The 14214-nt window shown below is 42.8% G+C and overlaps 1 protein-coding gene across 3 annotated transcripts in view; it reads right to left on the reverse strand.

The window, feature by feature from the left end:
- SLC67A1 (solute carrier family 67 member 1) overlaps positions 1 to 14214 on the reverse strand; it is a 158591-nt gene that overhangs the window by 51620 nt on the left and 92757 nt on the right. For all 3 annotated transcript variants that reach the window (XM_014579428.4, XM_014579427.4, XM_006134904.5), the window contains exon 6: positions 304 to 419. In XM_014579428.4, coding sequence (XP_014434914.3) covers positions 304 to 419 — 116 coding nt within the window. The remainder of the gene's footprint in view (positions 1 to 303; positions 420 to 14214) is intronic.

The following is a 14214-nucleotide window of genomic DNA, read 5'->3' on the forward strand; positions in this document are numbered from 1 at the left end:
AGCACCTGCACCATTCTCACTAACTTCTCTTCCTCAATGATAACTATATCATCTGCAAACCTCAAGTTATAATGGAACAAGTCGTATCTGGAAATCTGAGTTCAACTAGTGAATGGGTCCCAAGTGAATATCAATTAGCTGGTTTCATATTCAACACTATCAAAAAACCTTCTAATTGGATACATGCTTGCACCATGGGCCAAATCTTCTCTTACAATGGTGAGGGATGAGCACTGAGCATTTAAAATGGGCTAGCTACATTTCTATAGCTATGAAAAGTTGCCAGGAAGGGTAAACACTCACTCTGCTGTGTAGCTTGTCCATCTGTCTTTGGTTTGGTGTGAGCAGGGATACAAGTCATTACGATCGTTGCGCTTATGAGACTTGCCACTAGTGCAACATATGAAGGAAAGTAAATGCTGTGAACAGAAAGAGCAATTAAGATATATATACAATGGACTGAATTACATGGGACTAACGCTGTGATCCTACAAGCACTTCATCTTGTCCTAACTTTACTCATATGAATTATCATACTAGTCCCTATGAAGTCCTGGTGAGTAAGGGTATGTGAGTGCTTAAGTGCTGTAAGAATTAAGGCCTTATATGAGTGTTCATGATCTGATCAGGTAATTCCTTAAAAGATAGACTTTACTGCAAACCTTGTTTCAGTTGCTTATTAATAATAGGCTTTAACATGGTGCTTTTTAATTTGTAAAGCTCAGAAAAAGCTGCTTAGAGATCCTTCAATGGAATAACTGGATTGTTAATTAAGATCAATCAAATTCCACAATGGCAAATTCTGTCACCTCTATTTGCATTGTGTAGTACCTTATTCTGTAAGGAGTCCACCTGATTTCAATGGGATTCTTCCAGGAATAAGATCCTACTCAACAGGTGTAACGGGCGCAAAATCTAGTCCAGTAAGTACACAGAAGTTTAGACAGTAGAGATCCATGTAAGATGGCCTACATCATTTTAAAAAAAACCCTCTCTTGAGTCTTTAGGGTAACCACTTTGTCACTCACTAATCAGAAAAAGACTAGCCACTTTGATTGGTACCCTATATAATCTCTTAAGATGCTCACAACCAAAAGGGTCCCCCAGTGAAATAAAGCAAAACTCTTTTCCACCCAATCACCAATGGCCCAAATTATTATTTTGAATCTGCCCGTACATAGCTAGGATGTTAGCAAGGATTCTCACAACAAATTTTAGGTGGTCTCAGAGTACAATCACCAACTCTTGCCAGTGGCTACTCAAACATTTTTCCTAAAATACTAACTCAACTTTGGGAAAAACAAATAAATATGCACATATACTCGTCCAAATCATTGTTACTTTTTTGAAGATTCAAAAATAAAAATCATGTACAGTTGTCTCTATTTTTTACTGGACCTAAACAGAACAGAAACACAAAACAGGTGCTGTGCAGGTTCTTGTCTTTTTCCTTGTTTCCTTTGCTTTTTGGTTGCTTAAAAAAAAGAGAGACTTGCTAGTTACTAAGGGTATGTCTACACTACAGGACTAATTCGAACTAACGTAATTGAAATTAGTTAATTCGAACTAAGCTAATTCGAATTAGCGCATTTAGACCTAAAAACGAATTCGAATTAGTGTTTTGCTAATTCAAAATAGCATGTCCACATTGAGTGGACCCTGAACCAAAGTTAAGGCTGGCAGGGCATCAGGTTAGGACTTAGAGTGTGGAGCTGCTGCCTCAGGCTAGCCGAGGGCTGTGCTTAAAGGGACCCGACCCCCACCCCAGACAGACAGTTCTCAGGGTTCCCCGCTTGCTTGTCTACCTCGATGAGGGACAGCAAAGCAGTCCTGTCTTGGAGTGCCCTGAGTGCCCACACTCGGTACATCACAGCACTCGGCCATCCACCCAGCTGCACTTGCTGCAGGCTGCCATCCAGAGGGGTCAATTGGGGGGCTGTCAGGATCCAGGAGGCCCTGCAGGAGAGCTTCCACCCCGAGGAGCCTGCAGAGCCACCCCAGTCCTCCCCATCGGGGGCTTGTGCCCCATTCCTCCCTCACCTCCTTCCACTTACCCTTCCCTAGCCCCCCTTCCTGATGTAAAAAATAAAGGATACGTGTGTTCAAAAATAGAAACTCTCTTTAGTTAACAAAACTGGGGGGGGGGGGAGGATTAACCTCTGGGGAGACTGGGAAAAGGAAGTGGGAGAGGGGAAGAGAGAGGGTGGAAGAGGGGAGGGGAAAACCTGGGAGGAGGGAGCTGGAAGGGGGAAGCCAGGAGAAGAAGGAGGAGGGGAAGTATAAAACTATGGTACGCCATATCTTCAGTACTGTGTACAGATGTGGTCTCCTCACCTCAAAAAAGATATTTTGGCCTTGGAAAGGGTTCAGAAAAGGGCAACTACAATGATTAGGGGTTTGGAACAGGTCCCATATGAAGAGAGGCTAAAGAGACTGGGACTTTTCAGCTTAGAAAAGAGGAGACTGAGGGGGGATATGATAGAGGTCTATACAATCATGAGTGGTGTGGAGAGGGTGAATAAAGAAAAGTTCTTCATTAGTTCCCATAATAGAAGGACTAGAGGACACCAAATGAAATGAATGGAAAGCAGGTTTAAAACTAATAAGCAAAAGTTCTTCTACAAACAGCTCATAGTCAACCTGTGAAACTCCTTGCCACAGGAGGCTGTGAAGGCTAGAACTATAGCAGAGTTTAAAGACAAGTTAGATAAATTCATGGAGATTGGGTCCATGGAGTGCTATTAGCCAGGGGGTAGGAACAGTGTCCCTGGCCTCTGTTTGTGGAAGGCTGGAGATGGATGGCACGAGACAAATCGCTTGGTCATTGTCTTCGGTCCATCCCCTCCGGGGTAGCTGGTGTTGGCCGCTGTCGGCAGACAGGCTACTGGGCTAGATGGACCTTAGGTCTGACCCCGTACGTCCATCCTTATGTTCTTATGTTCTAAGCTCAGGGCTAAGGGTCGGGGATCTCACTTGATTTTCATGCAAACCTGCTCCAGGGTTCGCATGTGGCCTTTGGTGGCCAGGCTGGCAGCTATCCTGCCCTAGACAGCCACATTCCTGTGCCTAGTGCGGAGGTCATGGACGTTGGAGGCCTCCCCCCAAACCTCGATGAGGTCCACAATCTGCGCACTAGATCAGGCGGGCCTCTTGTGGCCCTGGGCAGGCTCCTGTGAGCCGCCAGCCTGGTCCTGGGAAGAGGCGGAGGGCTGGGTTGCAGCAAGTGGCTGGCTCATGCCATGCCAGGTGCAGGGTCTGCTGGCTGGGTGCTGGCAGGCTTGCAACTGGCATGGGCACTGTAGCCAGACTGTGCCCCTTTAAGGGCTCCGGGGCCAGGAGGGGGGCAGAAAAGTTTCCCTGGTTTGGCCCAGAGTGGCCACCAGGGCACGCTGGGAAGGGCTAGCCTCCAACTAGTTCGAATTAAGTGGCTACACAGCCCTTAATTCAAACTACTTCATTCGAACTAGGCTTAGTCCTTGTAGAATGAGGTTTACCTAGTTCGAATTAAGCGCTCCGCTAGTTCGAATTAAGTTTGAACTAGCGGTTTGCATGTGTAGCGCCTATGAAAGTTAATTCGAACTAACGGCTGTTAGTTCGAATTAACTTTGTAGTACAGACATACCCTAAGTTTGCTCTGGAAGTGACATTAACATACAAACAAGTATCACTTTTATTAGCAGACTTACTCACCCCACCCCCGCACAAGGTCTGGGAACATTACATCCTGAATGAAGAGGTGAGTATGCAGGCAGTGGAGGCCAGGTATGATGGGGCACTGGTAGAGGCTGCAGGACCCAGGGATGATGAAGGGAGGTGGTGAACTCAGGGCCAGAGCCCACCACCATGCAGCCAGTGAATGGAGCTCAATGCCCCCTGGTTGGAGCTTGCTACCCGCCACCCCACAGCTGAAGGCTGACCTCACTGCCCCCAAGAAGGTGGAAATCTCACCAGATGCCTGCTCCTCCAGCTTTGTGTCTGCAGAGGGGGGCAGGGCCCTCTGCTACTGCTGCCAGCACCAGAGGAGGGGTCACTGCTTTGCCTCCCGCCCCAATCACCGCCCAGAAGGTGTGGCCGGAAGAAAAGCCCCTTGTGGCTGCATGCGAGAAATACTTTAGACAGACTTCTGTGGCCGGTAAGAAGTTTGGCCAGGCCGCTCTTGCTATAGTGGGCTGCAGTACTCCTCGGGAGAAACCAGCCGCACCCTTCCTGCATACCATTGCCTTTAGAAAAAGGGAAGGTGTGAAAAGGGGGAAATAGCCTCAGATTCTCCCACCCGTCACTTTGGCGTGAGAACTGCAGGGCTTACCTGGTCGCATGAAACCTGCACAGTTTTGGCCCAACCCCTGGGACACAGACCCCCACTTGATGACCGTTGGGCCATATATGGTAATATGCAAGCACGGGAAAGCGATGTGCAGATTTGGGGATAAATACCCATTGCACAGTTTGCTCGAGGAGTTCTTCGCAACACACATACCACCATGCGTGTGCCTTCCTGTATACTCCAAAGCGCTGCCGGCCTGATCAACCGACCAGCCACCTCCCTCGACTCTCGGGCGTAACCAAGGCCTTCGCAACCGAACCGATATCTTTGAAATGTTCCGTGTGCTGTGTAAGTTGGTATGTATGATTTGATTTTTTCTTGTTGTATAAGCTTAGTGTAGTAGTTGTTTTGGGTAGTACATAGAGTTTGTAGTTATCACTGTTATTTAATTAGTGTAGCTGGATATTTTTAGAATAGAGACTATTCCCCTTGCCATTCCCACCCTTATATCTCTGACACGTTTAACTAGAAATCATTGAATAAATATAATAAATGCATTATTAACGCAGTCTATTAAAAATCTTAGAATAAATACTATAAATTAATCACTGTTATAAATAAATATATTTTTTTGCTAAAACGGTCCACCTGGTTCTGTCCTTCCCCCCTTGAGTATGCATCATGGGACCTGTGATTCTCGCGACAGGGTATTAGCCAGGATGGCAGGGATAGTGTCCTAGCCTCTGTTTGTCAGAAGCTGGGAATGGGTGATGGGACGGATCACTTGATGATTACCTCCGGGGCACCCGGCATTGGTCACTGTCAGAGGACAGGACAATGGGCTAGATGGACCTTTGGTGTGACCCAGTATGGCTGTTCTTATGTTCTTATGTACCCGCACCATTAACACAACCCTGACCTAGAAGAATGTAGTGACCACTTCTAAAGGAAAAAGGAAAAGAGCAGTCTCAGCACCCACTGAACCCTTGGCTTTTCCAATGAAACCAACAACATTTATGCTAGTGGTACAGACTCAGCATTAAAAGCCAGGCTGAGTGCCACAAGCTCATTTTACATACGTCTCAAAACAGCCATCAAATGATAACTACTTATGGTTTTTACCAGCCTGGCTATCTTTAAACCGGTGACCCAGGGATGGCAGACTTAAGTATCTGCTTACCTAATTACTAAGGTAACCTAAACTTAAGCATTTAAATAAGTGAGCTAATTTTTTTAACATACTGTGAACCTACTGAGCTCACTGGGAAATGCAGCTGCTCCATATTTCTGAATAATTAGGCCCCTTCAGTAGATGTCTACTGGGTGTCTAACGCCACACATTTGAAAACATTGGCCATAGTTCCTTTCGCCAGTGCTTTGTACCCACAGAATCAGAGCTGACATTTCAGCTTCAAACAGCTTATTCTCTAGGGGTACGTCTACACAGCAACATTATTTTGAAATAACTAGTGTTATTTCGAAATATCTTGGACCACATCTACACAGCAGGCAGTTATTTCAAAATAAAGTCGAAATACTGTCAAGCTGCAGGACTTCTTACTCCGACTCTTGTAACCCTTGTTGTAGAGGAGTAAGGGAAGTTGGAGGAAAAGTGTTCTATTTCAAAATAAGTGTTGTGTAGATTTTTCTAATTTTGAAATAAGCTATTTCAAAATAAGCTATGCAATTGACGTAGCTCAATTTGCATCGCTTATTTCAAGTTAAGCCCTGCTGTGTAGCTCTGATCCTGTCCCAGAGAAATCAATGGAAGTTTTGCCATTGACTTCAATGTAACTAGATCAGGTTATTGGAATTTACCTGCACTCTATTTATATATGATAACATGCCATGAGCACACTGTAAATGCATAGACTGATACAATTGATAGTTTAAATCAGGGTTCATCAAGCGTTTTCAGAACTGGAACGCATTTAACTGAGGGATTGTCTGTTAGGCCTCATTTATTCCATGATTTTACAGTCTGTCTCCCCTTCCTGTTCACAACCCAATAATCCCAGTGTCAACTTCCGCAATTGGTTTAATGGAAAAGTGAGACCCAGAAACCTAATGCATTGTTAGCTGTCTTTTGTTGCAATTAAGCAACTGAAGATACATTTGGGAGCAACCCTTTGTGACATGCCAGCATGTCATGGACCATCCAGGGCCCGTTTTGGATGCCTCTGAATCAAAAATATAAACATGAGTGACAACTCTCTTTGTGGATGGACCACTGAGTCTGCTCAGAAAAACTAGGAAAATAAGAAACAAAACACAAGGTAGAACTCTGGCTCTACCCTTAGATTTTTCCACAATGAATTTTTCAGATTGCTGGTCAATTCAGTACGTGGTGGGTGTTCTGCATGTCAGTCAAGCCTTTGACTTGACAGGGAAATGGTCACAGGATACCATTTCGCTGTGTACTCAGAGAAGTAAATATTGACACCCTTCTCAGCTTCCCCAGCCACCCCGCACAGCTCTTATCCCAATGAAAGTTTCCATTCTCTGTTCGCAGTGCAAGGGTGCTGACTGGTATTTCATTGGGCTTGACCATTTTGTGATGATTGCTCTATGGATTATGAAGGTAAAAACTCAAGGCAGCAGAGCAGATTATGGAAACACCAGGCAACTCTACCCAACTATTTACACTGTGAGATGACAGGGAAGAATGTGAAAACAACCCATGTGTATTGGGTGTATCACTTATTCCTGGAAGCATGGTCCATAAAACCCTGCAAACATACCAGGGCCAAAGCCCTGGATCAAATTGTTTGCTGGCAGAAATGGGAAAAATTCCACCTATTTACACCAGCAGAGAATTTGTCCCATGGAATTAAACAACATATGTTAAGTAAGTAACTAAGATGTAGTTATAATTTGCAGATTAGGACTATGTTTTATCACATTTCTGTAGTCTGTGACCAGATCCTTCAATCTCAACCTGGAGAGGGAATGTAAAAATGCTGCAGAAAAGAGCCCTGTGTTTGGCAGCGGATGGACTAACTCTTCTAGTAACTCTTTCCCACCCTTGTTTTTTATAATTTTCTGAAATGTCTAGCTGCCTGGAAACTTGATTCCTCCTGGCCATTTTCAAGTAGCCCAGGGAAAGCTTCAGAGCCTGTCTTTGTACCCTTTATTCTTTGTGGGTCACCTACCAGAAACTTTGGAAACGGGCTGTTTTAGCAAACTCCATGAGGAATGCCGGCTGGGAAATCTTTTCCCTTCCGTGTAACAACATCAGGTTGTGAAAAACTCAGACAGACATTAATTACAAGTCCTATCGGCCTATCAGTCTGAAGTGTTCTGGACTTGCTGGGGACTGGAGTTGGGCACATGATTCGCTCCTTCATGTCCTTCTCAGAAGAAGACAGTAGGCCTGCAAGCATCAGTGAAATCTCCGTCCACTGGCTGGACTCATTGAGCATTCACCTCTTATGCTACTGTTGCCTACATTTGATCTAGGAGGGCTTTGGGATCTGTACAATGACTTCTATCAGGTGAGCTCAAAAGATGCCTCACTTTGGTTGAGCCAATAGGAGCAACGTTGAGCTGGTCTCCACCTGATGAAGAGGACTTGAAGGCCAACAGTCCGTAAAACAATGCTTACAGTGAAACAAAACTGTTTTTCTTTCTTGCCTGAGAGAGGCATTTTGATCTTGAGTGCACTATTTCCCCTCCTCTGCTGTATCTATGACTGTGAGAGGAGGCAGAAGAGAATGGAAAAGGAGAACAATCTGGAAGAAGCCTCCTCCCCACCAGTTCCTCCTCCATCTGATAGCTTTCTTTGATAGGATAATGAGTCTTGTGGATAAGGGAGAAGCAATGGACGTGGTATACCTAGATTTTAGTAAGGCATTTGATATGGTCTCACATGATCTTCTTATCAATAAACTAGGTAAATACAACTTAGATGGGGCTACAGTAAGGTGGGTGCATAACTGGCTGGATAACTATTCTCAGAGTTTAGTTATTAACGGTTCACAATCCTGCTGGAAGGGCATAACAAATGGGGTTCCGCAGGGGCCTGGTTTGAACTGGTTCTCTTCAATATCTTCATCAATGATTTAGATATTGGCATAGAAAGTACGCTTAATAAGTTTGCAGATGATACCAAGCTGGGAGGGGTTGCAACTGCTTTGGAGGACAGGGTTATAATTCAAAATGATCTGGACAGACTGAAGAAATGGTCTGAGGTAAACAGGATGAAGTTTAATAAGGACAAATGCAAAGTACTTCACTTAGGAAGGAACAATCAGTTTCACACATACAGAATGGGAAGCGACTGCCTAGGAAGGAGTACGGCAGAAAGTGATATAGGGGGCATAGTAGACCACAAGCTAAATATGAGTCAACAATGTGATGCTGTTTCAAAAAAAGCAAACATGATTCTGGGATGCATTAGCAGGAGTGTTGTGAGCAAGACACGAGAAGTCATTCTTCCGCTCTAGTGTGTGCTGGTTAGGCCTCAACTGGAGTATTGTGTCCAGTTCAGGGCACCACATTTCAAGAAAGATGTGGTAAAATTGGAGAAGGTCCAGAGAAGAGCAACAAGAATGATTAAAGATCTAGAGAACATGACCTATGAAGGAAGACACAAAGAACTGGGCTTTTTTAGTTTGGAAAGGAGAAGGCTGAGAGGGCACATGATAGCAGTTTTCAGGTATCTCAAAGGGTGTCACAAGGAAGAGGGAGAAAAATTGTTCTCCTTGGCCTCCGAGGATAGGACAAGAAGCAATGGGCTTAAACTGCAGCAAGGGAGGTTTAGGTTGGACATTAGGAAAAATGTCCTAACCGTCAGGGTGGTTAAACACTGGAATAAGTTGCCTAGGGAGGTTGTGGAATTTCTATCTCAGGAGATATTTAAGAGCAGGTTAGATAGACATCTATCAGGGATGGCCTAGACGATACTGGGTCCTGCCATGAGGGCAGGGGACTGGACTCGATGACCTCTCAAGGTCCCTTACAGTTCTAGTGTTCTATGATTCTATCTGACGCAGCACTCTGTGTTTAGAAACTGGATCAAGTGCTATCCTGTTTTCGCAGTGTCTTACGTAGATTCTGGGTGGGAATCCTACCTCACAGCCTGAGATGACGTCTTTTAATAAACTGCAATGCCTGATTCATAAGAATTTCAACATGGGGTAAGAGGTGGATGTGAGGTACAAGGCATATGCTGAGTGACCAGGAGGTAACTAACTGTGTCTTTACAAGGCACATGTGATACTCTGTTTATACTTTGTGTAAACTGCTGAAATTAAGTCAGCCTGCTGTAAACATTTACATTACATGACTAGTTTCGCAGCCTGGGGCAGTTCATAATGTACTGCTGACAGGAGGAAATGGCTTACCCCATCTTTAGACAACCTCAAAAACAGAATTGACTGTATGTACAGTCCGGGAGTAATGTCATGGTAAAAAAGATTAAACCCAAAGGAAAATACTATCAATCAATGCTGGATGAAAGGGTTGAATTCCTTCCCATCTAATGTCTAAGCAGCATCTGTAAACATTTTGAGATAACAGTAAATCCTAAAATACACTGTTTCCCCAGGATGATGCAATGAATGGCATTTACTGTTTGCTATCTCAAAGAATCAAATGGACTGTATACTAAAGTTTAATCTTTCCCTTTCAATAGCTTCAACATGAAAAATATGTTGATGAGGAAAACATGCACATTGCTCACTGAAGTCCAGTCCATGTAAAGTAAGGTAAACTCAATCACATTCCAACAACTGCTACTTTCTCTGAATTCAAAGTTCAGAGAATAATTTGTGTATTTCTGAAAAATTAAACTTTTCAGCCATAGTTCATTTCTTTTCAGGAGGTTTCAATTCCCCTTGATACTTTCAGGATACAGTGATCAAGGCACATCCCTCCAGAGAACAGAATTGTTTTTATTTTCTCTCCTTTTTTCTTAAAGTCAAAGTTGAGCATGGGAAAAGTACAAATTGCTTTTTAGTGACTCACTCCTACTTCAGAACAATGCTGCATAAAGCTCGCATTCATGACAGATCCAAATTCCTTGAAGAGCTTTAAGAAAACTTCAATACTCCTTTGATTGTGTTCCAGCACTATCTGTTCAAACACTTAAGCCTTGAACAAGAGGACAGCTGTAGGTGAAAGAGGTTCACTGAACACAAATCCACAATCCGAACAGCCAAGAGAAAAATATACTGACGAAATTGTGACACTGAGTAACATTCTCCAATAATATATCAGTGTTGTTCACAAAATAGGGGGACGGACCAGCCCTTCATTAACGGAAGACCAAGCATATGCCTAAATTACTCTATGATCAATGATAACTACAGTAACTAGCATGTGTCAAGGATGAGAAGGTTTATTATAAGAGGATTTTATGCAGGTACCAATAACATAGGGAAGGGTAGTAGAGACATCCTGGAGGCCAAATTTAGGCTTCTAGGAAAGAGACTAAAAATTGGGACCTCCATGGTGGCATTCTCAGAAATGCTTCTAGTTCCATGCACAGGACCAGGTAGGCAGGCAGAGTTTCAGAATCTCAATGCGTGAATGAAACGATGGTGTAGGGAGGAGGGGTTTAGATTTATAAGGAACAGGGGAAACTTTTGGGATAGGGGAGCCTCTACCGGAAGGATGGGCTCTACTTAAGCCAAAGTGGATCCAGACTGCTGGCCCTTAACATTAAAAAGGCCGCAGAGCAGTTTTTAAACTAAGAAATGGGGGAAAGCCGACTGGTGCAGAGGAACACATGGATCAGGCAGAGACGTCTCTTAGATGAGAGTATATTGATAAAGATCCTCTAGGTTTTAGTCAGGAGGAGAGGATAGAAGAGGATAAAGTATGGGCCAGATCAGATGAAAAACATTCACATAAAAAAGAATCTGACACATCAGAAACAGGCAGACAAATAAACAGTGACAAGTTTTTAAAGTGCTTCTACACTAGAGTGCCTAGTGTTAAAGGAAGATATGGACATAACAGGCATCACAGAAACCAGATGGAGTGAGGACAATCAACGGGACACAATCATTCCGGGGTACAAAATATATCAGAAGGACAGAGCAGGTTGTGCTGGTGGGGGAGTGGCACTATATGTGAAAGAAAATTTAGAATAAAATGAAGTAAAAATCTTAAATGCATCAACATGTTCCATAGAATCTCTATGGATATTAATTCCATGCTTTAATAAGAATATAGCAGTAGGGGTACATTATCAACCACCTGACCAGGACAGTGATAGTGACTATGAAATGCTAAGGGAGATTAGAGAAGCTATCAAAATAAAAAACTCAACAATAGTGGGGGATTTCAATTATCTCCATATTGACTGGGTACATGTCACCTCAGGACGAATTGCAGAGACATAATTTCTTGATACCTTAAACGACTGCTTCTTGGAGCAGCTGGTACAGGAACTTACAAGGGGAAAGGCAATTCTCGATTTAGTCCTGAGTGGAGCATAGGATCTGGTCCAAGAGGTAACTATAACAGGACCACTTGGAAACAGTGACCATAATATAACAACATTTAACATCCGTGTGGTGGGAAGAACACCTCAGCAGCCCAACACTATGGCATTTAATTTCAGAAAGGGGAGCTATGCAAAAATGAGGAGGTTAGTTAAACAGAAATTAAAAGGTACATTGACTAAAGTAAAATCTCTGCAAGCTGCATGGACACTTTTCAAAGACCTCATAATAGAGGCCCAACATAAATGTATGCCCCAAATTAAAAAACAAAATAAAAGAACTAAAAAAGAGCCACCGTGGCTTAACAACCATGTAAAAGAAGCAATGAGAGATAAAAAGGCATCTTTTAAAAAGTGGAAGTAAAATCCTAGTGAGGTAAATAGAAAGAAGCATAAACCTGCCAAATTAAGTGTAAAAATGTAATAAGAAAAGCCAAAAAGGAGTGTGAAGATCAGCTAGCCAAAAACTCAAAAGGTAATAACAAAATGTTTTTTAAGTACATCAGAAGCAGGAAGCCTGCTAAACAACCAGTGGGGACCCTGGATGATCGAGATACAAAAGGAGCACTTAAAGACGATGAAGTCATTGCAGAGAAACTAAATGAATTCTTTGCTTCAGTCTTCACAGCTGAGGATGTTAGGGAGATTCCCAAACCTGACCCCTCCTTCATAGGTGACAAATCTGAGGACTTGTCACAGATTGAAGTGTCATTAGAGGAAGTTTTGGAATTAATTGATAAACTTAACAGTAACAAGTCACCAGGACTAGATGGCATTCACCCAAGAGTTCTGAAAGAACTCAAATGGGAAATTGCGGAACTATTAACTATGGTTTGTAACCTATCCTTTAAATCAGTTTCTGTACCCAATGACGGGAAGATAGCTAATGTAGTGCCAATATTTCAAAAAAGGGCTCTAGAGGCAATCCCTGCTATTACAGACCAATAAGTCTAACATCAGTAGCAGGCAAATTAGTTGAAACAACACTAAAGAATAAAATAGTCAGACACATAGAAGAATATAATTTGTTGGTCAAAAGTGAATATGGTTTCTGTAAAGGGAAATCATGTCTTACTATTAGAGTTCTTTGAAGAGGTCAACAAACATGTGGACAAGAGGGATCCAGTAGATACAGTGTACTTAGATTTCCAGAAAGCCTTTGACAAAGTCCCTCACCAAAGGCTCTTATGTAAATTAAGTTGTCATGGGATAAGAGGGAAGATTCTTACATGGATTGAGAACTGGTTAAAAGACAGGAAACAAAGGGTAGGAATAAATGGTTAATTTTCAGAATGGAGAGGGGTAATTAACTAGTGGTATTCCCCAAGGGTCAGTTCTAGGACCAATCCTATTCAACTTATTCACAAATGATCTAGAGAAAGGGGTAAACTGCTCAAGGTAGTTAAGACCAAAGCAGACTGTGAAGAACTTCAAAAAGAGCTCACAAAACTAAGTGATTGAGCAACAAAATAGCAAATTAAATTTAATGTGGATAAATGTAAAGTAATGCACACTGGAAAAAAATAACCCCAACTATTCATACAATATGATGGGGGCTAATTTAGCTACAAATAATCAGGAAAGAGATCTTGGAATCATTGTGGATAGTTCTCTGAAAACGTCCATGCAGTGTGCAGTGGCAATCAAAAAAGCAAACAGAGTGTTAGGAATCATTAAAAAAGGGATAGAGAACAAGATGGAGAATATCTTATTGCCCTTATATAAAACCATGGTATGCCCACATCTTGAATACTGCATACAGATGTGGTTTCCTCATCTCAAAAAAGATATACTGGCATTAGAAAAGTTTCAGAGAAGGACAACTAAAATGATTAGGGGTTTGGAACGGGTCCCATATGAAGAGAGATTAAAGAGACTAGGACTTTTCAGCTTGGAAAAGAGGAGACTAAGGGGGGATATGATTGAGGTCTGTAAAATCATGAGTGGTGTGGAGAGAGTGAATAAGGAAAAGTTATTTATTTGTTCCCATAATATAAGAACTAGGGGCCACCAAATGAAACTAATGGGCAGCAGGTTTAAAACAAATAAAAGGAAGTTCATCTTCACACAGTGCATAGTCAATCTGTGGAACTCCTTGCCTGAGGAAGCTGTGAAGGCTAGGATTATAACAAGGTTTAAAACAGAACTAGGTAAATTCATAGAGGTTAAGTCCATTCATGGCTATTAGCCAGTATGGGTAAGAAATGGTGTCCCTAGCTTCTGTGTGTCAGAGGGTGGAGATGGATGGCAGGAGATAGATCATTTGATCATTACCTGTTTGGTTCACTCCCTCTGGGACACTTGGCATTGGCCACTGTTGACAGACAAGATACTGGGCTGGATGGACCTTTGGTCTGACCCAGTATGGCCATTCTTACGTTCTTACGTTGTTAGCTACTCTGCCAATCTTTGATCCATGTAACTCAATTTTGACCTGAAAGACCAGCCCAGCATTGCTAAGGTTTCTGTGATAGACAAATGAACTGACACCAAGTGTCAC

The sequence above is a fragment of the Pelodiscus sinensis genome, chromosome 5, assembly GCF_052426305.1.
Source record: "Pelodiscus sinensis isolate ZL-2025 chromosome 5, ASM5242630v1, whole genome shotgun sequence".
Classification (NCBI taxonomy): domain Eukaryota; kingdom Metazoa; phylum Chordata; order Testudines; family Trionychidae; genus Pelodiscus; species Pelodiscus sinensis.